The sequence below is a fragment of the Sorex araneus genome, chromosome 7 (assembly GCF_027595985.1).
Source record: "Sorex araneus isolate mSorAra2 chromosome 7, mSorAra2.pri, whole genome shotgun sequence".
Taxonomy (NCBI): Eukaryota; Metazoa; Chordata; class Mammalia; order Eulipotyphla; family Soricidae; genus Sorex; species Sorex araneus.
The window spans coordinates 48096113-48123668 of NC_073308.1; the positions used below are offsets into that span (position 1 = coordinate 48096113).

General features: G+C 44.2%; 1 protein-coding gene across 1 annotated transcript; it reads right to left on the bottom strand.

Annotated features, from left to right (window-relative positions):
* Positions 1-14531: 14531 nt before the first annotated feature.
* LOC129406449 (tripartite motif-containing protein 75-like) lies at positions 14532-15941 on the bottom strand. Its single transcript, XM_055144229.1, has one exon. It carries the CDS (start codon positions 15939-15941, stop codon positions 14532-14534), a length of 1410 nt encoding a protein of 469 aa, XP_055000204.1.
* Between the last annotated feature and the right edge of the window lie 11615 nt (positions 15942-27556).

The following is a 27556-nucleotide window of genomic DNA, read 5'->3' on the forward strand; positions in this document are numbered from 1 at the left end:
TGGAATCCCATATAGTTCCCCAAGTACTATCAGGAGTAATTCCTGAGTGCAGAGCCAGGAGTAATCCCTGAGCATAGCTGGATGTGACCCCCAAGTATATATATATATATATATATATATATATATATATATATATGCATATGCATATACATATATATATGAAGCACTGTAACACTGTCATCTCTTTGTTTATTGATTTGCTCGAGCAGGTACCAGTAATGTATCCATTGTGAGATTTGTTGTTACTGTGTTTGGCATATCAAATACGCCATGGGTAGCTTGCCAGGCTCTGCCATGTGGGTGAGATACTCTTGGTAGCTTGCTGGGCTCTCCGAGAGGGATGGAGGAATCCACCTCGGCAGGCCGGGTGCAAGGCAAACAACCTACCTGCTGTGCTATCGCTTCAGTCCAATACATATATGTGCATATGTATATATGTATATGTATATGCCATATATATGTATATGCCATATATGGCAATTCGTAAGTACCAAAGACTTCACTTAATTTTCAGTGAGGTTTCTTCATGTCAAGAGACTAAGCCTTATTCAAAAAATCTTCCCCCCACCCACAATGAAAAAAAAAAAACAAGAATGCTGCCTTGCATGGTGCTAGCCCTGGTTCAGTTCATGACATTTCACAAGCCCCTGAGCACTTTTTGGGTGTACCCCTGAGTGCACTTTGGAGTAGAAATCACCTAGCAATCACTCCAAAACCACCCTTCCCCTACCCCAAAAAGTCTATCTTAGCTCAAAGTACTAAAATGAATACTTTGCATCTGGAAGGCCCCACTTGATACACTGCACTGCCACCTGATGCCCTGAGAATCACTCGGAGCAACCCCAGAGCACTGTGATGGAGTAGTCACCCAAGCACCTAAATGTGACTCAAAAACCAAAACAAATAAAATTGAACAAAACCATGCATTTTCAGCAATATTATATCACAATTTATGTCATGATTTAAGAACTTGAGGCAACCAAATAAATCTTATGGGTAAGATGATTTATATTTCCTTGACTGCTATTTTAGTTCATCAATATAACTAAAATTTTGAAAACTTGATTGTAGTTGCTAATTTGGCTCAACATTCATTCATTAATTTATATAATTGGAAAGATGCCTTTCAGCAAATGTTGACAGAAAACTACATTTTAATGTTAGTACACCAAGTCCAAAAAGCACTCTATGTAGTACAAATTATTTTAATAAATTTCTTAGTTTCTAGTGGGTCAAGGACTGGAGTGATAGCACAGCGGGTAGGGTGTTTGCCTTGCACATGGCCGACCCGGGTTCAATTCCTCCATCCTTCTTGGAGAGCCCGGCAAGCTACCAAGAGTATCCCACCCACATGGCAGAGCCTGGCAAGCTCCCCATGGTATATACGATATGTCAAAAACAGTAACAAGTCTCACAATGGAGACGTTACTGGTGCCGCTCGAGCAAATCGATGAATAATGGGATGACAGTGCTACAGTGCTAGTGGATCAAATTAAGACCTTACATATAGTTTGTACTTGGTACTCCATGAACCCAGCTTGATCACTTGCCCTCTATCTTTTTCCTTTGAACCCTCCATCTAAGACACTGGATGTATTCAGTGATGGTGTTCTATTTCTGCTAAAATTATTTTTATTTATTTTCTCTCTGAAAACACAAAATAGGATCATGACAATGAGATGTTCTTATGCTTTCACTTTTTTATAATGTCAAACATTATAAAAAAGTGACATCCTGGGTTTATCTCTGATGTTTAATCCCTAGTACACTATAGTGATTTCCTTGGGATTTTATTATTTTTAAAACCTGAGAGATCAGGATCTCTGCTGTGAAAAAAGACTGAAGTAGTTGTGCAATGTCAGCAAGGACATTTGGAGGGTGGGATCGTAAAGAACTTTTAGCCTTAGGCATATGAAAAGTTAATCACTCTAATCTTTGTGTAATAAGCATTTTATAGCGGTGCTGTGTCTTACAATGGGCAGGAATTCCCACAGATAGAGACTTTCCCATGATTTCTCTGGAATAGGGGCCAAAGTCAAGCTGAGACAAGCAACTGGCCACTGGTTAACCTTATGAATCACTGTGGTCAGAATCTAGATAGTCAATTAACTGGCAGAACAAAATGGTCTATACTGAAACTGTACTGAAACACCACTTACCTAAGAAGTGCAAGTTATGGTTGCTTTCTTCATTTTTTTTTTTGGTCTCCATTTAAAAAAAATTGTTTTAGAGACTGTGGTTTACAATGCCATTAATGATAGGGCTTCATGCATAAAATGTCCCAGCATCTCACCCTCCACCAGCGTGTGTCCTCCTCTCCGTCATTGTCCCAGAGTCTTCACCTCCACCTGTCCTCTATCTCCCTTCCCTTCCCTGTGGTAAATGCCCTACTGAAGGACTGTTTCTGTGTCAATGCCTTTGGGCATGTGTTTTATACCCACTTTGTTGCTTTATATTTCACTTATGTGAGAAATAATTCTGTGTGGTAGCAGGCATGTCGATGACTATCTGTGACATAGCACAGTTCAACCTAGATCAGAGATGATGGAGATCAGGTAGCCCAGAGCAGCACAAAGCCGGTGCGGTCCCCAGGGGACCCTATGGGATGCTGGGAATCAAACCCGGGTCGGCTGCGTGCAAGGCAAAAGCCCTATCCGCTGTGCTATCATCACTCCAGCCCTTCATGGGAGTCCAGCGTTGCTGGAAATGGAATGCTGCCCGTCCAGAGGTGGAATGCTGCCCCCAGTAGGGGTACTTGTATCTGTTCTCTGCTTCCTTCCTTAGAAGAACTTCTGTTGTGAAAGATGATGATTACCATAATTTAAGGCCCTCTGGCACGTAAAAGATTGTTAGGCATCTGACCAAAGAATGTTATTATTCTTCTTTTGTGATTACTGGTTCAAGCAATGAATACTGCATGTGGAGGACAATCAGTGCTCTTAGTCTACAAGGCTGTTAACCCCTTAGCCGCATGCTTTTTCTCTTATTCCTGTCTCTTTTCTTCCTCATGGAGTCCCTGCATCAGACGTGTTCACTGGGGCCGGGTCTGGCACATCTCATCTCTGCAGCTGCAGAGCCATTTGCAGCCAAAGCTAGAGGAGAAAGGTCCTGGAGATGGTCCTCCAGATCATCATGCTCCTGTGAAATAGTTCAACTATGGGGACAAACTTGTATAAGCAGAGCATCTCCCCTGCTATAAAATTTGTTTCAAATGTCAATAATGATGATGCCACAAACATGAGATTATAAAACCTTCCTTACTCACACAACTGAGTCTTTATTACAGCAGGAAGATTAACAGAGTACGTCCAAAACTGAGTGCAGTTTTAAGCTGTTTATGACAGGTTTTGGCTGCGTGCATGAGGACTCTAGAACAACCAAGGAATTGTTTGCTATGAGCCTTCCACCTATCCCAAATGAGGGAATGCCTAGATTTTATTATCAAATTCTAAAATTGGGTCTAAAAGGGAAGGAAAAAGGATAATTTTCTCTAACAATTTTCACAAGTGCAACATCAGACATGAAATCAAAACTTATATTTAAACTATTCACTTCAGAAGAAAATTATTTCAAAATTCAATTATTTCCCTATAAATTATTCCTCTATAAAATACATTGTTTCTCTCTGGCCATAGTCATTGAAATTGCTGCTGAATAAAGTCCAATAGCAAAATATGGCACCAACCTGCCTGTGACTATGTCAGTCACCTGATGCATGGATGACCTACTATTCAAACTATAAAATGAAAGTTCTTCCAACCCTGATACAGAGAAATACCAGTTTTCATTACTTTCTTTCCATGTCCAGCATGGACTGCTTAAATTGCCATTGTGAGGGGTCATACATCAGAGTACTTATGCATACGGATTCTTTATACACATCTTGGAATCATTCACCTGTGCCTCCTACCTGCCCCAAACACCTGCCTCCACCTGAGCACAGCTGGGTAGAGTCAGTGTCTGGGTAGACTTGTTCTTAAAACCACACTTTTTCTCTCTGTGGAGAAAAATACATGGATGGGAAGTTTCTGAATCCGGTGTCAATTCTTCCTGGAATGTACCGATCATTTTGTGAAGACCAAAGTAATGTAGAGGGGAAAGCAGTTCTCTTTCTTGAATTCATGTGAAAAGACTGCTGGGAATGTCAGGGTTTCATACCTTTGGTTTGGATTCTCTGTACCTACTAGTAAATCCATGTTGGGCAATAAATACTTCTATTTTGTTTTACTAACTAGATTCTCTTGATGTTTCCATATGGTTTGAACTTTGGGTTTCATTTTTATCTAGTTGTTTTTCTACAGTAATAGTTTCCACTAGAATTTTTGCATGAATTATATTTTCTTCATTTATCCAGGGAAGCTTTAACTCTTGGAACTCATCCTGTGACCCTCTCTTCACAGCAGATGTTACCCATCCTGAATCAAAGTGTTCAAGCAAAGCGGTGGAAGAACTGTTTTCGTGAATCTACCTTCCTCGCTCCCCACATTACAGTCACCAGCAACACCAGGAAGTGGGGCCTCTTTGCCAGTCTCCCCTCTACAGTGCCCACAAGTGCCCATACTGTCACATCTCCCTGCTTATGTGGGCTGGCAGCTCTACTTCTCTCGGGCTGGCCTCTGAGACAGCTCTTCTAGACAGATGTCAGCAGTCAACGTGGCACCAGTTTGTGTTGTGTCTAGTCTAACCAGGGTGTTCATACTACAGGTTGGACCACACCTAGGAAAGCTGGTGTTTCCTCACCAGGAGACAGAGCTGGATAGGCTTGGTGTTTAGAGAATGCTCAGGTGACGAGGGAGAAAGCCTCCCAGAGCCCAGAGCCGTGCCCTGTGCTAATACACAGAATCCCAACTGCTCCTCTGTCATCCTCCATTGCTCCTCTCAATTCATTTATCCCATCTCTTAGGAGGACTGTGTAATCTGAAAGGCTATGCGAGGCATGCTCATTTTCTCACCACTGAAGATTAACATGGATTTTTAAACTATCTTCAACGTTTGCAGTCTCCACTGCCACCTAGTGGTCTTTGAAATTACTTTCTGTATAACAAATTGAAAAAAAAAAAAAACACAGAGGGGCTTGAGCAAGCTGTGTGCATTCCAGGCATGTAGGAGGCCCAGGTTCAATCCCTGGTACCACTAGCAATAACATAAAATGAGCTTTGAGACAGGAATAGCCCCTGAGCATTGTCAGATGTGAACCCAAAATGTGTGTGTATACAGTTTTTACATAACTTTGTAAGTTATATCAAAACTCTATTGTTTTGCTTTTACGTCCATGTGATGGAAATAATAATAACCTAAAGGTAAAATACAGAAATATTAGAACCTCCTGACCTGCACCAGGCTCTCTTCACCGGGACAACTCTGAAGGGAGCAGGTTGAGTTTCCCTACCCGCCCCAGCAGAAAACCTCGAGAACTCAACTACAGCCAGATTCAAGGCTACTCTCCACAGACTCAGATGATCCTCACCTATAAGGGAATCTGCAGAAAAATCCAGGTATGCGAGACCCGTGACTGAGAACTCTAAGCTCGCTCAGAATGGCACTGGCCCTCCTCCCCTCAGCTTTCCAGTTTTCCAGTAGCTTGGCAGTCACACCCACAAACTGCCCCCAGCACCATATAATCCCATCAATGACCAAGACCCAGAAACCCTGAAATGAAGCTCCTGGAAGAGAGTGACATGGAATGTCCTAGAGCGACCTCTTATACCGTAGTCCACTGTTGTACCAAAAGTAGCACACATTTGTTTGGGTTTAACATACATGCTTGTAATCTCTTATACAAGGGCTTAAATGGCTCCAGGATGAAATACAACAATCTTCAGACACACTTTCCTCTTACAGTGACAGGGAGTTGCATGGTAGTGGGATTGGTGTTTGGATATTATCTGTAATGAACTATTGTGAAAATTATAAAAATAAAATAAAATAAACTTGAAAAAAAGAAATACAGAAACACTTAAAATACTTTTAAGTGTCTGCCATAGAGGCACACCGGGGTGAGAGCAGGAGGGAAATTGGGGATATTGGAGGGAAAATGTACATTGGTGAAGGAACAAATGTTGGAACATTGTATGATTGAAACCCAACCATAAAAAACTTTGTAACTGTGTATCTCACTGTGAGTCAATGACAAAATAAATAAATTTTAAAAAATTCTATGGTCTTTGAATTGTTCCATTTCTGAATTCCAACCAATCCAAAAGAATCCCTGTTCCCTAGGAATAGTTTTTTTTTTTTTTTTGGTTTTTTGGTCATACCTGGCAATGCACAGGGGTTACTCCTGGATCTGCACTCAGGAATTACTCCTGACGGTGCTCAGGGGACCATATGGGATGCTGGGAATCGAACCCGGGTCAGCCGCGTGCAAGGCAAATGCCCTACCCACTGTGCTATCACCCCACCCCCTAGGAATAGTTTTAAACTGTGACACATCTTGCTTAGCATTGCCTGCAGTATTACCTCCTCCTTAGAACCTGCATTTATTCCTTCCCATTATTTATTAGAAAGCAACCTGTTCATATGATTCCTGGTATGCAGTAGGTAATCTGGCAGAGAATTATGGCTATTCATGTGAATCTCACTACCAAAAATTGATAGTCTATTTTTTAAGGTACTAATTATCAGATATGAAACCCCAAGTTGTTTGACATGCATGCCTTCTACCCTTACAGCACTGTGTTTCTCTCCTAAGTGGCCATTGTTTTTTCTTTTTAATCACTGTCACTGTCGCTGTCATCCTGTTGCTCATCGATTTGTTCGAGCAGGCACCAGTAACATCTCTCATTGAGAGACTTATTGTTGCTGTTTTTAGCATATCCAATACGTATGGGTAGCTTGCCAGGCTCTGCCGTGCGGGCTCCATACTCTCAGTAGCTTGCTGGGCTCTCTGAGAGGGGCGGAGAAATCGAACACGGGTCAGCCTCCTGAAAGGCAAAAGCCCAACCGCTGTGCTATTGCTCCAGCCCCTCTTTCTTAATATTAGTGTTAAAATATATTTTAACAAATAGTGTGATACCTTCAGATTATATGATTATATTCAAATTTGTCTCAAGGGGATTGGGAACAGAGCCGACATGTAACAGAATTCACCATATGTTGATCTGTAAAGAATGAATGATTCCCGAGAGATAGTATAGTAGGTAGGCACTGCCTTGCACACGGCTGACTGGGTTCAATTTGATAACATTTTGGTAAATCTTCTATGTCACATAAATCTTACGTTACTCAGGTGACATCTGAGTATGGAGGAAGGAATATACACTAAGCTCTTCTGGATGATGCCAGACACTAAACTAACATAAGTAAATAAAATACAAAATGAAAAAAAGTTCTATATTTCATACAAATAAAATTGTTACATTTAGGAAGTGAATCAAGGATCAAATAACACACACTCTCACAATTCTGCCCTCAGAAATAATTGGTTGTAGATGTCAATATTTTTTCTTCTGTAGAAAAGACTCATTTTTTCAGAATTAGACACTTTCATTAGATTCTTTCTAACAATATGTTAATATTTTACCTATCAAATAGTTTCTCTTTCAAATTTATCTCAGGAACACTAATGGGAAATGTATCTTCTTAGAACTTGCACAATTTGCTCCCATATAAAGTAGCTCCAAGATGGTCAGATTTTGGGGCCGGAGCGATAGCATAGCGGGTAGGGCATTTGCCTTGCATGTGGCCGACCCGGGTTCGATCCCTGGCATCCCATATGGTCCCCCAAGCACCGCCAGGAGTAATTCCTGAGTGCAAAGCCAGGAATAACCCCTGAGCATCGCTTGGTGTGACCCAAAAAGCAAAAAAAAAAAAAAGGTCAGATTTCTTTTCTCTATCTCGAAAGTGTTCAGTCTGCCTCTCAGAGGTATACCACAGTCCTGCTTGGGGCCAGCTTCAGGGATAGTGACTAGGCCACTTTTTTATTAGAAGAGAAACTCAATGCTCCCCCCACACGCCCCATCTACCTGCCTATAATATGTTTATAACACACATGTAAATAATCGTCCCTCACTGAGACTTTCTAGAAGGAGTTTCCACATGTATTATCCCTTTCAGCAGATTCAGGAACTCAGTCAGGGTCATAGTAGGTATGAATAATTAACTTACAGAAAGATGACCAGAGGGCTGGAGATTCTGGTGCCCGCTCAAGCAAATCAATGAACAATGAAACAACAGTGCAGGAATATATATAACCTATATAAGTATATATATATATTTAAACCTATTTTCTAGTATCAATTCTGTTATGAAATATCATTTACTTACGAGCAAATGTGGAAAGTTTTGGAGATGAACCCCTTGGACTGATTGCATGCAGCTGAGGCAGGGTACGTGGTGGGGGATGGGGAGGAGGTGGTAGGAGGGATGTTGGGAATATTTTGTGGAAGAGAATGGGCACTGGTGCAGGGATGGGTAAACGATCATTGTATGACTGCAATGCAAACACGAAAGTTTGTGTTTGTAACTGTACCGCACGGCGATTCACTAATACTAAATAAATAAATAAATAAACAAACAAACAAACAAGGAAAATCCATATCCACTGAACCAAAGGCCGCAAGAATCTGAGGCAGAATATCATGATGGCAGCATACCATAGACCAGGCAATCCCCAGGGAAAACTAAGGTGAGACTCCTTAAGAAATCAGGACTTTTCGGCAGAAGCTGCTGTACAACAGGGAGGGCGCTTGCCTTGTAAGTGGTCAAGCCAAGTTCAAACCTCAGCACCCCTGGTGGTCCACTGATCTCTACCAGGAATGATCCTTAAATGTGTAGAATTCAGCTCTGAGCATTTCTGGGTGTGTACTCAAAACAAAAAAAAAAAATATCAAGACATTTAAAGGTAGATTTGCACATGAGAGAATGCACAGGCTTGGAGAAGCTGCATGCATAGAAAGGCTTTCAGGGTTGCAGAAATGAAGTTTTCACTAAAAGCAAATTTCTAGGCTTAAAGAATTTCTACCTAATCGTGAAGCATGTCGACACAGAGCCAGCATGAACATGGAGACATACCGGGTGATTTTTCTAATCGGTAGTTACATCCAATAGGAACAGCAACAAAGCCAGAATGCATACAAAGAAACAAAGAAAAGTGGTCTGCAATAAGAAAACTTAGTGTGTAGAGAAATAGCTCAATGGGCTGGAGACAGAAAGCTAGGGTTACCATCCAGCAACACTCCTCCCCTTGGGCACCACAGGGAGCAACCCTGAGCACCAAGCCAGGAGTAGTTGCTTCGCACTGAGTCTCCTGTGACCCAAATATTGTAGCACTGTAGCACTGTCATCCCGTTGTTCATCCATTTGCTCGAGCGGGAACCAGTAATTTGTCCATTGGGAGACTTGTTGTTACTGTTTTTGGCATATCAGATATGTCACTGGGATCTTGCCAGGCTCTGCCGTGCAGGTGGGATACTCTCAGTAGCTTGCAGAGCTTTTCGAGTGGGACGGAGGAATCAAATCCGGGTCGCCCGAGTGGAAGGCAAACACCCTACGCACTGTACTATTACTCCAGTCCAACCCAAATATTAGCACTGTAGCACTGTTGTCCCATTGTTAATTGATTTGCTCGAGTGGGCATCAGTAATGTCTCCACTGTTTTTGGCATATTGAATACGCCACAAGGAGCTTGCCAGGCTCTGCCGTGCAGGCGGGATACTCTCGGTACCTTGCTGAACTCTCTGAGAGGAATTAAGGAATCAAACTCAGGTCGACCGTGTGCAAGGCAAAGGCCCTACCCGCTGTACTATCACTCTAGTCCAACTCAAATATTAAACAAACAGAAAAAAGAAAATTATTTAGTATAAGTCATCTCCAATAAACACAGATACAGGAATTACCAGTATACAAAAAAACTATCTCGAACTAATCAACAGGGATGGGAATGGATATCTGGAAGACTTTTCAGGGTAATTGTCCAGTCCTGAAATTTTTCATCCTGTAAATTAAGAATTACAGAAGGTAGTATGTTAAATGAATGAAGCAGGAAGGACAACAAAGGATGATATCATTGATATGTTGTCTTTAGAGTAACTGGATGAAGGAATGCAATGGTTTATAGTGGGGATTCCTAGATCACTAGTGGCCCCGGAGTAGGAAGAGAAGGAAAGAACTAGAGAGAAGGTGGACGGGCTCAAGGAGGGGAGCGGCGAGGGGCAGAGAGATAGTACAGTGGCTAGGGCATTTGCCTTGCATGCTGCTGACCTGGGTTCAATCCCAGGACCCATGTGGTCCTCTGAATAATGCCAGGAGTAATTCCTGACTATAGCCAGGAGTAATCCATGAGCATTGCCATGTGTGGCCCAAAGGAAAACAAAAATAAAAACAAACAAGAAAGAGAAATAGAGTGATGAGAAAGGGGAGAAGAAACAGAGGAATAGCAATGAGGTCAGAGGCCAAGGGGATTTCGGTATATCAGTGGTGGTGAAGGATACACAGCTAAATATCTAACCGGTGAGTCAACCACCACTGGAATCACGAGACCCAGACTTCAGGAACCAGACTTCAAAGGTACCTGTCAAGATGGCAGCTGGGGCTGCAAGGGGGCTTGGGGGCCCAATGGTTAGGACATGGAAACTAGGAGCACTGAGGAGGGAAGTAGACAATGGTGGTAGGATGGTTCTTATAACAATGTATGTCAAAAACTCAACGATGAAAAACTTTGGAAGTCACAGTGTTTAATACAATAAAATTGATGGAGGGAGGGAGAAAATAAAATAAAATTTAAAAGTAAAGATAAAGAATTTCTGAGTTTGCTTATGGATTGGAGCGATAGCATTGCAGATAGGGTATTTGCCTTGCATGTGGCTGACCTGGGTTCAATTCCTCCGTCCCTCTCGGAGAGCCCGGCAAGCTACTGAGAGTATTCCACCTGCACGGCAGAGCCTGATGAGCTACCCATGGCATATTGGATATGCCAAAAATAGTAACAAGAAGTCTTACAATGGAGATGTAATGGTGCCCGCTCGAGCAAAATCAATGAACAGTGAGTTTGCTTATATTCTCCCCTATCTTTTGCTGAGTGGTAGTGGATCCAGGAAAGAAACTTAATGAGCTTGAGCTTCAGGCTCCTGGGGTGGTTTCTTCAGGCCCAGAACTCCCTGCACCCTGTACCTGCCCCCAGCCTTACTGCTGATAGTCTGCAGAGGGCCACCACCCAAACCCTGAGGAACACCCCTTTCCTGTGGCCTTCATGCTAGGAATCTGACCTGGCTGTGGGAAAATGCTCTCCTCCTATTTAATCCTGTTTACTTCCGGGAATAAAAAAGGATCTTATTCATTCTTATTTCGAAAGAGGAGCTCACCTCAGCTGCTACTTCCTCCTCCTCCATCCCCGCAAGGCCCCAGCTCTCTTTGCTGGACCTGGTGAATGATCCCAACAGCCACTTTCTCCTGGAGCTGCTCCCACATGCCAGAGGGTGGCCTTTGGATTTTGGTTTTGCTAAAATTATATAAGAGTTTCTTTTGTTTTTTCTTTTTTGGCTTTTTGGGTCACATCCGACATTGCACAGGGGCTGCTCCTGGCTTTGCACTTAGGAATCAGTGCTGGTGGTGCTCTGGGGACCATATGGGATGCTAGGAATTGAACCCAGTCAGTCACGTGCAAGGGAAATTCCCTACTCGCTGTGCTATCGCTCCAGCCCCCCAAACCAACTTTCTATGTATACATAACCATCGGCTACCCCAATATCTTTCTAGCAAATGTCTTTATGCTTCCTACTAACTCCCCTGCCGCTCCCACATCACTGCAGTTCAGCTACTAGAGTTACAACTCCCAAGACTGGTGAACCTTAAGTAGCACCTGTTCTGGTCTGTTCTAAACAATCATAAATAAGGATCCTTAAAAAAAACAAAATCAGGGGCTGGAGCGATAGCTCAGCAGGTCGGGCATTTGCCTTGCACGCGACTGACCTGACCTGAGTTCGATTCCCAGCATCCCATATGGTCCCCTGAGTGCCACCAGGAGTGATTCCTGAGTGAACGTGCCAGGAGTAACCCCTGTGCACAGCTGGGTGTGACCCAAAAAGCAAAAAAAAAAAAAAAAAAAAAACAAAAAAAACAAAAACAGAAACAAAAACTCCTTACCTTTATATTATAAATTTAGCGCGTATTATCTTCTGAGGCAAACGTTACTGACAAATAATCCAGATACTGGGTTTATTCTAAAACCAAATTTGAAACTCTGGTTAATAAACCAGCAAATAAAATAACTATTAAATACACAAAGTAGTTCCAAAATAGACTAAAGGGAGTTCTATGAACATAGAAATACAATGAGATATTCTAGAGAGAAATGATAAAAACCCAGATTTGGGGATATAAAAATTGCTTGTAAATGGTTTGGAAATTTTAATTAGAAATATCAGCAGATTATCTGGGGAGATGGGGAGGGGGCACCGCCAGCAGTGCTCAGAGGTCTCACCAGACCAGACTTGGTGCTTACTCCAGGCTGTCCTTGAAAGTTGACACGTTTTGTGCATGTTGGTTTTTTTTTTTTTTTTTTTTTTCTTTTTGGGTCACACCCAGCTATGCTCAGGGGTTACTCCTGGCTTTGCACTCAGGAATTACTCCTGGCGGTGCTTGGGGGACCATATGGGATGCCGGGGATTGAACCCGGGTCGGCCGCGTGCAAGGCAAACGCCCTACCCGCTGTGCTATCGCTCCGGCCCCTGTGCATGTTGGTTTTTGAGGGACCCGCACCAGGAAGTGCTCAGGGCTAACTCCTGGCTCTGTGTTCAGAGCTGGGGACAGTGTGCAGTATGACCCTAAAGGCTATAATTTAATTGGACTATTTTTGGTCTTTTTTGATGTTTGCTTTTGTTTCGGGGCCACACCTGGTGACACTGAGAGGTTACATCAGGCTCTGCATTCAGGAATTTCTCCTGGCAGTGCTCTTGGGACAAAGTGGTATGCCAGGGTCTGCCTCATGCAGGATAAGCACCCTACCTGTGTACCATCACCCTGCTCCACATTTGCACACTTTTATAAGCCTCCTCACAGCTAAACCTGGTCTTGGCAATAAGATTAATAAGAATTTCTACAGACTTTCATTTGGCAGAACTCATGAAAAACAATACTTGGAGCAAAAAATTGTTCCATAACTAATGTGGCCTCAGTGTGAGAACTGAGGCAAGGGAACAGCACAGGATGCTCTAAGCAACAGGTGGGAAGCAACAGGAGTGAAACAATGGGTGTGAAATGTTTTGCCTGGATGTGTTCCACTCTGATTCCTGTTTACGTTTCAGTCATACAATAATTGAGTACTTACAATGATGAAGGCCCTTCAACACTGCCCATTCTACACCACCAATGATCCCAGCATCTGTCCCACCACCACACCCAAGCCCCCCACCCCACCTGCCTCTATGGCAGGGCATTCCTTTCTGCTCTCTCTCTCTCTCTCTCTCTCTCTCTCTCTCTCTCTCTCTCTCTCTCTCTCTCTCTCCTAAAAATAGTGATAAAATAGCAAACTGAAAGAAATATTCTACATGTGTGGAAGTTAAGTTAGCATTTTTTAGTTAAATTAAAAAATGTTTGGCAAATATAATATTTAAGAATTATTAGAAAGATTCTAATGAGAGCTTTAAACCTGCTAATGAGAGACATGCCAACAGGAGGAAGAATGGTCACATACACAGGACTTCAACCAATCATTACTGAGTGGTGTGATTATGATGGCATGTAATATTTTAGTCCAAACTCCCTTTGTAAATACAGCGAATATATCAAAACTTAATGTACAAGTTATCTGCTTTTTATCTTTTTTTTTTTTTTTTGCTTTTTGGGTCACACCCGGCAATGCACAGGGGTCATTCCTGGCTCATGCACTCAGGAATTACCCCTGGCGGTGCTCAGGGGACCATATGGGATGCTGGGATTTGAACCCGGGTCGGTCACGTGCAAGGCAAACGACCTGCCCGCTGTGCTATCACTCCAGCCCCTGCTTTTTATCTTTCTATATACTTATTTTAGTATTTGAACCTGACTGAGTAGGCCTTAGGGGATATTCCTTGCTTTATGCACCGAGATCACTAATCCTAGAGTTTATATAATTCAGGGAAACTGGTTAAATTTCATAATAAAATACATTGTAGATATAAACTAATTAGCAGGAATGGATATGAGACTTTCTAAACGATTTTTAAAACATTTTTCTACTGAAAAGAAGCAAACCGTTTATTAGCTGTAAAAATCTATTTTATTAGACATAGACAAACAGATGCAAAATAATCAGATAGGTTACAAAGAGTTGCCAGAAGAGATCTCCCTCACCTACCCACAATTTTTTTTGTTTTTTTAGTGTTTTATTAGTGAATCACCCTCAGATACAATTACAAACTAGTGAACTTTCTTGTTTGATTTCAGTCATACAGTGACAGTTCATCCATCCCTCCACCAGTGTCCATTCCCTCCACCAATGTTCCAGAGTCCGTGCAAACACCCACACCCCATCCAAATTGAACACTTATGCAACCGGTCCCCTAAGTACAAGATTAGCCGGGGTCACATGAGGAGGGGGGAAACCCAGGGCGTGATCAGCCCTCCTTTGCCCTCCCCGAGCCCACGGAGAGAGGGGCGCAGTCGGGCCCCACCCGGAAGTACGGCTTGAGCTCCTGAGCAAAGTGCTCGGTGAACGAGTGCAGGTGAGCCCTGTCGGCGGCGTTGTAGAAGGAAAGCTGGCCCAGCTCCCAGTCCAGGTACACGCCGAGGGCCGCGGGCGGGTCCCCGAGGGCCAGAGGCACGGCCCCCGCGCCCACGGCCAGGTAGTCGCCGTCCTGCCGCTGCAGCGTCCAGCATCTCTTGGGGGCCGGCTCCTGGGCCGAAGGGGCGACGGTGCACACGCCCACGGCCCACTCGGGCTTGGCGCCCACCTGCACCTCCCAGTAGTGGCGGCCAGAGGCGAAGGCCTCGCGGCCCAGCACCACCAGCTCGGTGGCATCTGCCCAGGGCCCGGGGTCCCCGTCCCCTTTGGGCCGTTTCCGCACGCACGTCACCGACGTGAGGTCCCGAGACACGCGCAGGCTGGGGTGGGCCGTGCGGGGGTCCAGGCTGACGCGCTCTCGGAATCTCCGCATGACGCTGCTGAGCGCTGAGCACAGCGGAGGGAGGCTGTAGGCCGCCGGGCGGAAGCGCAGGGGCTGCACGGCCGGGGGCTCCAGGCTCTCCCAGCGCTGCTGCAGGCCCCTCAGGCCCCTCAGCACCTTCTCCTCGGACATCACGGCCCTCTCGGACACCTCCCGGAGCAGGTCTTTCAGCGCCGAGATGTGGTCCGAGTAGGCCTCCAGGTTGGCCCGCAGCTGCTGCTGCAGGCGTTTGCCTTCTGCTGCCAGCCTGCCCAGAGCCGCCTCCTGCTCGCGCTCCACGAACTGGGTGAGCAGCTCCAACTCCGAGGCCAGCTGCCTCCGCTGCTTCCCCACGTCCTCCCTCAGCCGCGCGAGGTTTCTGTCCTGGGCCACTTCCAGCTTCTGCACCTTTGCCAGCTTCTTCTTCAGGGCCTTGATGTCGCCGCTGAGCCTCTGTCTGTGATGAGCCGCTGCTTCGGCCACAGGCCTGACTTGGTGGCCCTGGTGGGCAGGGCCCTGGGCGCACAGGGCACACAGCAGCTCCCGGTCATCCTCACAGAAGAGGCTCAGCGCCTGCTTGTGCTCCTCACACCTGCGCTCCTCTCCCCGCGCCGTCTCGCTGCTGCTGGAGCTGTGGAGGAGCCGGGCCAGGTCCACCAGCCTTCCCAGCTGGGCGTTGGCCCTGACGCGCTTCTCCTGGCAGGGGTGCCGGCAGACGGGACAAGGGAACGTGTCCTGCAGGTCCTTCCATGACATGCGGATGCAGGAGTCGCAGAAGTTGTGCCCGCAGTCGATGGTGACGGGGTCACTGAGGTAGTCCAGGCAGACGGGACAGATGAGCTCTGCCTGCATGTTGGCCAGGGCTGCCGCCACCTCCTCCATCCTCAGGTGTGGGGAGGGCTGGACGGGAGTGATTTTCCTCAGAAGTTTGAGATCCTCAGGCTCTCTCCTGCCAGAAAAACAGTTACACACTCAGTCCTCTGTCTGAGCTCAATATGGCTTTCTCAGGGATGGTCTCTGATGACCGGCGCCCATCTGGACTCAAGGGCCTCCATAACCATAGTCTCCTAAGACCCAAGTAACTGCTAGAGTCTCATGCATTTGGGACCCCTGTTTCAAGTGATATTCCTCCATAGACCACCACTCTCTTGCAATAAAATAATGAGTCCATTTAAATCAGATGAAAGGGAGCTCAATAATAAAATATAGTATAAAGAAAATATTAGCAGATAATCCAAAGGTTTCCCTCTAGACCCTGCACACGAGCAGCACTAAGGAAGCTTTGCGAGTTGATGTCCCCTCATCCCTTCCCCTCAGCCCTGACTAGTAACATATTCCCTGATGGGTCACTACTCACCTGAGTCCTGACTCTGGCCGGCTCAGTGCTCGGTGCTGCTGGTGAGCGACTCTCCTTGCAGGATGCTGACCTCAGCCTGGCACAGCACACTGTGTGCCCCGCACTCAGCACCCTGTTTATATACATCATAGGGTGGGGCTGGTGAGACCCACCCAGGAATGACTGATGGCAGGTAGGGTGGGCCTGGACTTTGAAAGGATTTTCAGAGGGGTGATTGACTTCTCCACAACCATAGTCTAATTATCCGAAGTTACAGGTGCAGGGAACCTGTATTCGTTTTACAATCTAATTATTGTATGCAGCAAACCCTTCCTTAGCTTCATCCTGCTCCTCGATTACATTTTTCAGAGAAAAATAGAAATGCCCCATGAAGTAGAAATAAAGCGCTGATGGATGAGAGAGTTAGTAGGGCCATAAGCTCTTCGCCAGTGTGATCCCTGCCTTAGTCCTGGTTCAGGAATAGACCCCGATTTCTCAGGTGTGGCCGAGAACAAAATAAACAATACCAAAGAACCCAATTTCGCTGCGGGTCACTCTTACCCCGGACAGTGTAGCTGCTTCCGCTCTTTCTTCTTTTCAAACTTGCTATGCTGCCATTGAGGCCACTGGGAATATTTTTCCTCCTACATGTATGAATGATCTCCTGACTAAAGCCAAAAACGCTAGTGGTCACATGGCTGACCCAGGTTTAATTACTCTGTCCCTCTTGAAGAGCCCGGCAAGCTACTAAGAGAATCCCGCCCACAGGGCAGTGCCTGGCGAGCTACCTGTGGTGTATTCAATATGCCAAAAAAAAGTAACAACAAGTCTTACAATGGAGACATTACTGGTGCTCACTCGAGCAACATCAATGAACAGTGAGTTTGCTTAAGTCTCCACTGTCTTTTGCTGAGCAGTGGTGGATCCAGGAAAGAAACTTTATGAGCTTGAGCTTCAGGCTCCTGGGGTGGTTTCTTCAGGCCGAGAAATCCCTGCACCCTGTACCCGCTCCCAGCCTTACTGCTGATAGTCTGCAGAGGGCCACCGCCCAAACCCTGAGGAACACCCTCTCCAGCGGCCTTCATGCTACAGATCTGTCCTAGCCATGGGGAAATGCTCTTCTCCAAAGACGACTTCCAGGGATTAAACAGGATCCTATTCATTCTTGTTTCAGAGTGAGCGTAGCAGTGAGTGTAGGAAGAGGAGCTCACCTCAGCTGCCACTTCCTCCTCCTCCATTCCCGCAGGCCCCTGCTCTTTTTGCTGGATCTGTTGAATGGTCCCAAGAGCCAGTTGCTCATGGAGCTGCTTCCACACACCAGAGGGGGGCCTTTGGATTTTGGTTTCGCTTAAATTATACTAGAGTTTCTCTAGCTTTTTTCTTTTTGGCCTTTTGGGTCACATCCGGAAATGCACCGGGGTTTCTCCTGGCTCTGCACTCAGGAATCACTCCTGGCAGTGCTCAGGGGACCATATGGGATGCTAGGAATCGAACCCAGGTCAGCCGAGTGCAAGGCAAATGCCCTACTTGCTGTGCTATCACTCCAGCCCCCCAAAACAACTTTCTATGTATCCATAACCATCGGCTACCCTAATATCGTTCAAACAAATGTCCTTCTGCTTCCTGCTAACTCCCTGCCGCTCCCACATCACTGCAGTTCAGCTACTAGAGTTACAACTCCCAAGACTGGTGAACCTTAAGTAGCATCTGTTCTGGTCTGTTCTAAACAATCACTTGAAGAGATCTTATAAAAAATTATCAAAAAAAGAAACCCTTCTTACCTTCATATTATAAATTTAACACATTTTATTTTCTGAGGCAAACGTTACTGACAAATAATCCAGATACTGGGTTTAATCTAAAACCAAATTTGAAACTTTGGTTAATAACTGAGCGAATTAAATAACTATTGAAATACACAGAGAAGTTTCTAAATAGAATAAAGGGAGTTCTAGGAACATAGAAATATGATATATTCTAGACAGAAATGATAAAAACCCAGATTTGGTGATTTAAAAATAGTTTTTAAAAGGTTTGGAAATTTTAATTAGAAATATCAGCAGACTCTCTGGGGAGATGAAGAGGGGGCACCGCCAGCAGTGCTCAGAGGTCTCACCAGACCAGACTTGTTGCTTACTCCAGGCTGTCCTTGAAAGCTGACACATTTTGTGCATGTTGGTTTTTGAGGGACCCGCACCAGGAAGTGCCCAGGGCTAACTCCTGGCTCTGTGTTCAGAGCTGGGGACAGTATGCAGTATGACCCTAAAGCCTATAATTTAATTGGACTATTTTTGGTCTTTTTTGATGTTTGCTTTTGTTTCGGGGCCACACCTGGTGACACTGAGAGTTTACATCAGGCTCTGCATTCAGGAATTTCTCCTGGCAGTGCTCTTGGGACAAAGTGGTATGCCAGGGTCTGCCTCATGCAGGATTAGCACCCTACCTGTGTACCATCACCCTGCTCCACATTTGCACACTTTTATAAGCCTCCTCATAGCTAAACCTCGGAAAAATATCCAGTCTTTAATTTTCTAGTCTTGGTAGTAAGATTAATAAGAATCTCTACAGACTATAATTCGGCAGGACTCTCGAGAAACAAAACTTGGAGCAAAAATATTGTTCCATAACTAATGTGGCCTCAGCATGGTGGGAGCTGAGGCAAGGGAACAGCACAGGATGCTCTAAGCAACAGGTGGGAAGCAACATGAGTGAAACAATGGGTGTGAAATGTTTTGCCTTGATGAGTTTCACTTTGATTCCCAGCACTCTGTTGGGATGAGTCCTGTGGTTAAGGAGTAAGGAGGTTCATAAACATGCCCAAGCCAGAGAGAGAGTACTGGGATATGGTGCTTGTGTGCAATTGTGCAATCAATCCAAGGGGTTCATCTCCAAAACTTTCTACAGTTGCTCATAAGTAAATGGCATTTCATAACAGAGTTGATACTAGAAAATAGGTTTAAATATATACATATATATTTATATATGTTATATATATTTCTGCACTGCCATCCCTTTGTTCATCGATTTGCTCAAGCGGGCATTAATAACGTTTCCATTGTGAGACTTGTTGTTACTGTTTTTGGCATATGTGCCATGGGTAGCTTGCCTGGCTTTGCCGTGGGGGCAGGATACTTTCAGTAGGTTGTTGGGCTCTCCAGAGAGATGGAGGAATTGAACCCAGGTCTGCAGTGTGCAAGGCAAATGCCATATCTGCTGTGCTATCACTCTAGCCCTTTATATTATGAATATTAAAATGTTATATATACATATATATATTATATATATACATATATAGCATTGTAGCACTGTAGTAGCACTATAGTCCCGATGTTTACTGATTTTCTCCAACGGGCACCAGTATCGTGTCCATAATGAGAGTTGTTGTTACTGTTTTTGGCATATCCAGTACAACATGGGTAGCTTGCCAGGCTCTACCGTGCAGGCAGGATACTCTTGGTAGCTTACTTGGTTCTCCGAAAGAGATGGAGGAATAGAACCTGGGTTTGACGCATGCAAGTCAAATGCCCTACCCACTGTGCTGTTGCTCCAGTCCTGATATTAAATATAACGAATCATTGTGAACTAATCTATATAAATTAAATTTCCAAAAATAAAATAAAATATAGAACATTAGTTCACAGAAATAAACCACTACAGGAAGGTCCTCAAATGGGCACCCAAAAACATATCTTCAGCCAGTTCTAAGGGTTGACGTTCTATCCTAAAGCAGATGATAAATGCATGGGCTCCTGAGCCAGACTGCCAAGTTGGAACCCCAGTCCACCTGTTATTTGGGCAAGTTCAGTGACTGTTCATCTATCAAACAGAATCACAAGTGCTGCCTGCCATTAAGCTGTTAAAGATTAATATGTAATGTTATTTACTTATGTACTTATATTTAAGCAAAGTTTATGATTTAAAAACTACAACTTTTATGTATCTCTAGATATATCTCTAGATGTATATGTACTAGGGATTGACGCCAGAACTCCACTTTTTTTTTTCCTTTTGCTTCCTCCTTTATTGACCAGACGAGTCTGCTGCCCGGGACCCTGGCCTCGAGTCCTTCACAACAGGAAGAAGCTGGGACAGGCCTGCCCCTGCCATGCCCAGAAGAGGTAATATGGGGTTCCTATCTCGGCTAAGCCTGGATGAGGCGACCCCCTTGGGTGCTCACACGCCGGGTGACTGCCCTGAGGCCCCAGAGGCGGCTGCTGAGTCCTCGCGATACTGAGACGAAGGCTGAGGCCATGCTAACACCACGGGATCGGGCTCAACTTACAGTGCTGAAGGCCGCCAGGCCCAGGGACGTGATCTTGGGGGGCTTAGCCGGAGAAGAGGGAGCAAACGGATCGTTTCCACTAAACGATCCCCAAAATCCCGGTTATTTTGGAACGGGTCGCTGCGGTCCCAGGCCCCGATATCACACAAGTGATATCCTCTCACATAAATTTTATGATTATAAAAAAGTTTTTCCTTTGCATAATTAATTTGAGCGTGGGCATTTGTATATTCCTCAATTTTATTAGATTTTGAGATAAACTTAGTTGGTAACAGTTATTGAGCTTAACTGCCTAAAATAACATTATATAAAAATATATATATATACGTATATAAACAGTGGAGGTCATTTGAAAGTTAAGAGATATTTTCCACCTGCTGGATGATGACTGTCATTTCAAATGCAAATGGTTCCTGCCAAACATGGACTAGGTTGGAACTTATGAATTCATCATGGTGAACAAACAAATATGTCCTTCCAGTTTCATTGTAAACAAAGAGGGCTTGGTAACACTGAAATGATTAAGTGAGGCTTAAAGGTGCAAGAGTTTCTGTAAATATATTCATAGCCCAGGGCCAGTCTAGCTTGTTACTTGGCTGCAGAGGCATTGCTGTCTCCTGGGATTGGCCGCCGTAGCTGGCATATAAATGAGCTGCACAGCTCAGAGACCACACACTGCTGCCTTCCAGGAAATCTGCTGTACACTGGCCTCAGAGGAATTCAAAGATCTTTGCAATTTACTGTCCAGGTGAGCAGGGAAATGTAAAGATATGGGATCTGAGGAAGCAGAACTTTGAAGATACTGGAACTTGCTGGAACCTGGAAAGAAGTCAGGTTTCCTCAAAGAGTGGAGGCAAAGAAGATCTTTGTTTCTGACCTTAGAGTGGCTGGAGATCCAGAACTTTCTCAAAGGAATTTCCTCAGCCAGCCCTATTCCAGCCCAAAAGAGTTTGCAGGTTCCCTGGCTGAGATCCAAGCAGAGGCAGCTGCATTCTCTGTACGGATTATCTGAGAGACCCAGTGACACTTGAGGGAGGGCACAACTTCTGTGACTACTGCATCCACAGGTGCGGGGTTGACCTACAGGACATCTTCCCATGTCCTGTCTGCCTCCACCACTGCCCTGACAGGAACTTCAAGAGGAACAACCAATTTGGTCACATCACTGAGGTCCTTAAGCAGCTCCCCACTGGAAGGAGTAAGAGGAAACGGCAGGCAGAGGAACCCCTGTGAGAGAAGCACAGTGAGGCCCTGGATCTGTTCTGTGAGGAGGACCAGCAGCTGTTGTGTCCCCAGTGTCGAGTCTCTGCTCACCACCAGGATCACCACCTGATCCCACTGAGAGAGCCGCAGAGAGTCAAAGGAAGGAGCTCAAACAATTCACAGGACATGTGAAGACAAAGATGAGGGCTGCTAAAGGGGTGTGGGAATCAAATTACACAAAGTATGGAAGGGAGGTGGACGATAGAACGACACCCTGAATTTGAGCATCTCAGTCTTTCCTTGAGAAAAGGGCAAGTTTCCACTCAGACCACACCGCTCAATAAAGAGAAAGATATGAAGGAAAAAACTAGATCAAAATAAGAGCCAACGATTTGTTCAGGGCAACCAAGAGGAGGCCAGTGAATTCCTCACCCGGACGCAAAGAGCCAGCCCCGGAAGCTGAAAACTTCTAGCACTCAACTGTGGCTATACCCACGGCGGCTCTCCACACTCTCAGGCGAGCCTCACCCATGATTGAATCTTTTCTTGGATATCTCACACCTCACACCACTAATATTCCAAGAGTAATGCACCACATTTGATGGGATTTAAAGTAGGAGGCAAACAATCTTAGAGAGAAATATATTTTTACGTATATATATGTATATATATATATGTGTGTGTGTGTATGTGTGTGTGTGTGTATGAACACACAAGTCTCAACCTTTGACACCATGTTACTAATCTCTTATAGAAGGGCTTAATGGACCCTGGGTGAAATACAAAATCTTCAAACACTTTCCTCTAAGGAAACTTTTTTGGATCATTTTCAGCAGTTTATTCATAACAAATAATATGAAATAAATTATTTTGGTTCTGTGTTGGCTTAGGTTTTAGGGGTCTGGATGGAAACACCAAAAATTTGGTGGTGGGAAGCTGTACTGGTGGTAGGATTTGTGTTCAAATATTAAATGTAATCAAATATTGTGAACTATTTTATACAAATAAAATAAATTATTTTAAAAAGAGCCAAATTTTAAGCGATATAGACACGGTGAAAGCTCTCTTACAGAAAGAAAAGAGAAGTGTTTGCAGGCTGACCAGGATTTACTAGCCAGTGTTGAGGACCTGGAGAGCAGGTATGAAAACCCGCCCTCCCCGCAGTGTCCTCATATGAACTGGAGAAAGAGAGCTGCACTCTTCCTCCCCATGATGTTGGTCTGCACAAAATGATGAGCAAATTCCAGGAGGGTTTGCACTGGATCCTGAGACCACCCATCTAAGTCTGACTGTCTCCAAAGATAGAAAAAGTGTCAACCTTGGGAAAACTCTCCCGTCCCTGCTGGAACAAACCCAGGTTGCCAAGATTACTCCTTTCCCAGCAGTGCTGTGTTGTGAGGCCTTTGATGGAGGCAGGCAGTTTTGGCAGGTGGAAGTGAGAGGCACGGGTGAATGTTCCCTAGGAGTGTGTCAAGAATTCTTCCCCGGAAGTTTTCTGACACCTCCCTTCTCTCAAAGCGACTTCTGGCAATTTGATCTAACCTTGAATCTCGGTGGAAATCTGTGCATTGAACAACCAGAACAAGTTGAGAGAATTGGTGTTTTTCTGGATTGTGAATTGGGAGGATGTTCTTTTTGTATTTGAAGAACAGATCATGCTTGCATAAGCTCACTACTACACTTCCAGAAAATGTGATTCCATATTTTGCTTTTGGAACTACCTTGAATTCTGTTACAGTGTGTGTGTGTGGTTACAGACTAGGGATGTGAGCAAACTAGAGGATTACGTGGTATGTTTTTGATGTTTAAAGGAACATTGCAAATAAAACTTTTGTTAAAAAAATTATTAGTGAATCACCATGAGGTACAATTACAAATGTGTGAACTTTCGTGTTTGCATTTCAGTCATACAGTGATTGTTTACCCATCCCTCCACCAGTGCCCATTCTCCTCCACCAATGTTCCCAGTATCCCTCCCACCACCACCGACCCCATCCCCCACCACACCACTCTGCCTCTGTGTCAGGACACTCCCTTTTGTTCTCTTTCCTTTTGGGTATTGTAGTTTGCAAAAGTGGTATTGAGTGTCCTTCATGTCAGTGTATATTCTAATTTCAGCATATATTTTTTTATTTCAAATGACCATTTTGAATTCAAACTGTTGCAAGTAATTTGCGTGAAGAGGGAGAAGAGAGCTAGTAGCCATGATATGGGATTCTGCCACTTTCCTCTCTACGGTCTCTGGTCTATGGGACAGTGACTAAATGAGTCGGGACTGAGTAAGACCTTTGAGTACCAGGCTGAGAACTGCTGGTGCTGCTGGCACCCCAATGGGGTTTTAGTAAACAAAAAGAGTTTATTGATACTCTGACCCAACTGAACTATCCTTTCTAAAAAAAGATGTGCTTCCCTGTTTTTTTTCTACAAAAACCCTTTCTCATGAGTGTAAGACGAGCTGTAAACTAGGAGGCTCTGGGTTTACCATTTTCCAACCTGCCAGTTTCTTGACAATCAAGTTCATTCTCTACTTATCACACTGGCTCTTGAATGATTTTTTACTTCAGAGACCATGTAACTGGATCTTCCGTAAAATTAGCTATTCCATCCTACCTGAAATATTGTAGGCAAATATGATAAACGAAAATAAACATGTGATGTTATACAGGGTGCTGGGTTTCCCGTTCACAGAGAGACCAGTTCCCCAAGTGAGAATGCAAAAGCAAAGGAACCATTCTTGGTAGTTCATGCTAGGGTACAAGCTTCATCCAATGAAGTGGAGTCTGATTAAGGAATCGAATCCTAGTTCAAGAAAATATTAATTACTCCTTTGCGGCTCCATGCGAGATCGACCCCGGAGGCAACTGAACCACTTTGGACACGAGCGGCGCTCCCAAAATGCCTCCAAACATTGTGCTTGTGCTTGGAGCTTCTGGCCCAGGCGCTGCCAGCGAGTGATGCAATTACCAAAAGAATTTTCCCTGGACTTCATATAGAAATCCAAAACCTAATATCTCTTGATTGTCAGCAACGTGTAAATGTTCCTTTTTGCCAGGGCTTAACGTGGGGGGAAACTCCAAACAATAGTACTAAGTTTTTTGTTGAAGGGTAAAAGATTGTAGCGATAGAATTTTAGGCAGAATTTTCCCTGGACTTTATATAGAAACCCAAAACCACGCGGCCGCAGCAGCCTAATGTCATCTAATCATCAGCAATATGAAATGGTTCCTTTGTAATGGGTTGGACTTTGGGGGGACCATAATAGGGTTAAAGTTTGTAGCGATGTGTAATTTCTGGCTGTACTTTCCCTGGACTTTATACAGAAATTCAAAGCCGCGAGGCCGCTGCCATGGCTGCGCAACCTATTGTCATTTAATCATCACCAATATGAAATGGTTCCCTTTTAACGGGTCGGACTTTGGTGGGAAATCCTAACAAGAATAGTAAGTCTTTTGCTGAAATATTGAAGGCCACCAAAGTGGTAGCCATCTCTATAGACTGAACTAAGCCATATCCCCACGCCGGCTGAGAAGAAATATCCTTCTTTCTCGGGAAGAAACGCGGCGTGGTGTTAACCATAGTATGATGTCCATTAAGCTGACACGGACCTGGTGGCGTGGGAATCGGATACAAGGGAATAAATTATTATGTACTTGGAACAGCGGGACGCTGGTGGAATCTTGAGACGGGGCCGATACCAGCGTATTACTTTTGGTTCCAGAAACTGCTTGCAGACATTCTACCAGACTATCAACTAAGCCAGAGCCCCACGCCGGCTGATGACAAGAAATAACCATCTCTTTTGGTTTGTTTTCCCTTTGTCAGGCAGCGTGGTGATTACTAAACAGGCGTGATCTCGGTGGCGCGGGACGAGGGGGGAAAAAAATAGAAAAGTTATGTAACAAACAGCGGGACTTAATATCTCTACATTCTCAGCAATGGAGAGCCATCAAATGCTTCCTTGACAGTGGGACTGTCTTTTCTTTTTTGGGGGGAAACCCTAGCAACAATAGTGAGTTATGTGTTGAAACATGGACTGTAACCAAGATAAAGCGTAAACAAAGTGAAACTTATCACTTACAAGGGCGGGGACTGGGGGGCCGGGAGGGGGCGGGAGGTATAATGGGGTGGTTGGTGATGGAATATGGGCACGGCTGAAGGGAAGGGTGTTTGAGTACTGTATAACTGACATAATCCTGAGAACTTTGTAACCCTCCACATGGTGATTCAATAAAATTTAAAATATATATATATATTTGTGCAAAATATTTTAGAAATTTCAAAACACAGATGAATATATGCGCTGTACAGTATCTAGTGGTAAACAAAGGAAGAACAACTTATTCTACATAATTAGATTAAAATGATAAGTATAAATAATTTTAAAAAAAAGAAAATATTAATTACATATGGTTACATAAGCAACAGTGGCAGTTTTCCCATGAATTGAGAGAAAATAGTCACAAGTCTGTGAGCTAATTGGTTAAGCCCACCGGCTGTGCCCAGAGATATCTTACTTATCATAGGACTGTCTAGAGGCATCTAGGGAATTTCCAGCTTTGGCCAAGGACAACCTCAGGGAATTCTTTGTGGGGGGCAGGGGTTTCTTCCGGGAGGGATCAGAAACTTAAACCTACTGCTTCTTTTGCTAAAAGGCAGTCTGTGATGGTGCATATGAGGTTCTTTCTCGACCTCACAATATTAGGAATAGGTAAATAGAGATGAAAATAATGGATTTAAAAATTGTTAATACCATAGACTCCAGGGTAGCATCAAGAAACTCTTTTTTAAAAAAAATTTTATTTGTGAATCAATTTCTGTCACTGACAGTGACAGTTATACAGTGATTAGTGAATCACTGTGAGGGACAGTTACAGACTTACAAATTTTCGTGCTTGCGTTTCAGTCATACAATGATCAAGTGTCCATCCTTCCTCCACCAGTGCCCATTTTCCAACACCAATGGTCCCAGCAATCCTCCCACCACTTCTACCCCATCCTCCACTCACTCCACCCCGCATCTGTGGTAGGGAATTCCCTTTTTTCTCTCTTTCCTTTTGGATGATGTGGTTTGTAGTAGAGGTATTAAGTGGCCATCATGTTCGGTCTATACTTTCAACATCTTAGATCTTGAACGAGCCCTCCTAGCACCTTTTACTCCGTGGCCCCTTCTCTATCTGAGCTGCCTTTTCTGCCAGTATGTGACGCTTGCTTCCAAGCTGTGGAGTAATCCTCCTGGTACTTATCACTACTATTCTTGGGTGTTAGTCTCCCATTCTGTTACTATATATTCCACAAATGAGTGCAATCTTTCTATGTCTATCTCTCTCTTTCTGACTCATTTCACTTAACATGATACTTTCCATGTTGATCCACCTATATGCAAATTTCATGACTTCATCTTTTCTAATAGTTACATAGCTTTCCACTGTGTAGATGTACCAAAGTTTCTTTAACCAGTCATCTGTACTCAAGCATTTGGATTTTTGCCAGATTCTGGCTATTGTATACAGTGCTGCAATGAACATATAAGTGAAGAGATCATTTCTACTATAGTCTTTTGCATCTCTGGGTTATATTCCCAGAAGTAGTATATTGGGTCAAATGGGAGCTCAATTTCTATTTTTTTGGAAGCATCCATACTGTTTTCCAAAAGACCTGAACTAGTTAGCATTCCTA

Excerpts from the sequence above, each read along its gene's own strand:
- LOC129406449 (XM_055144229.1), bottom strand. The coding sequence starts at position 15,941 with ATGGAGGAGGTGGCGGCAGCCCTGGCCAACATGCAGGCAGAGCTCATC.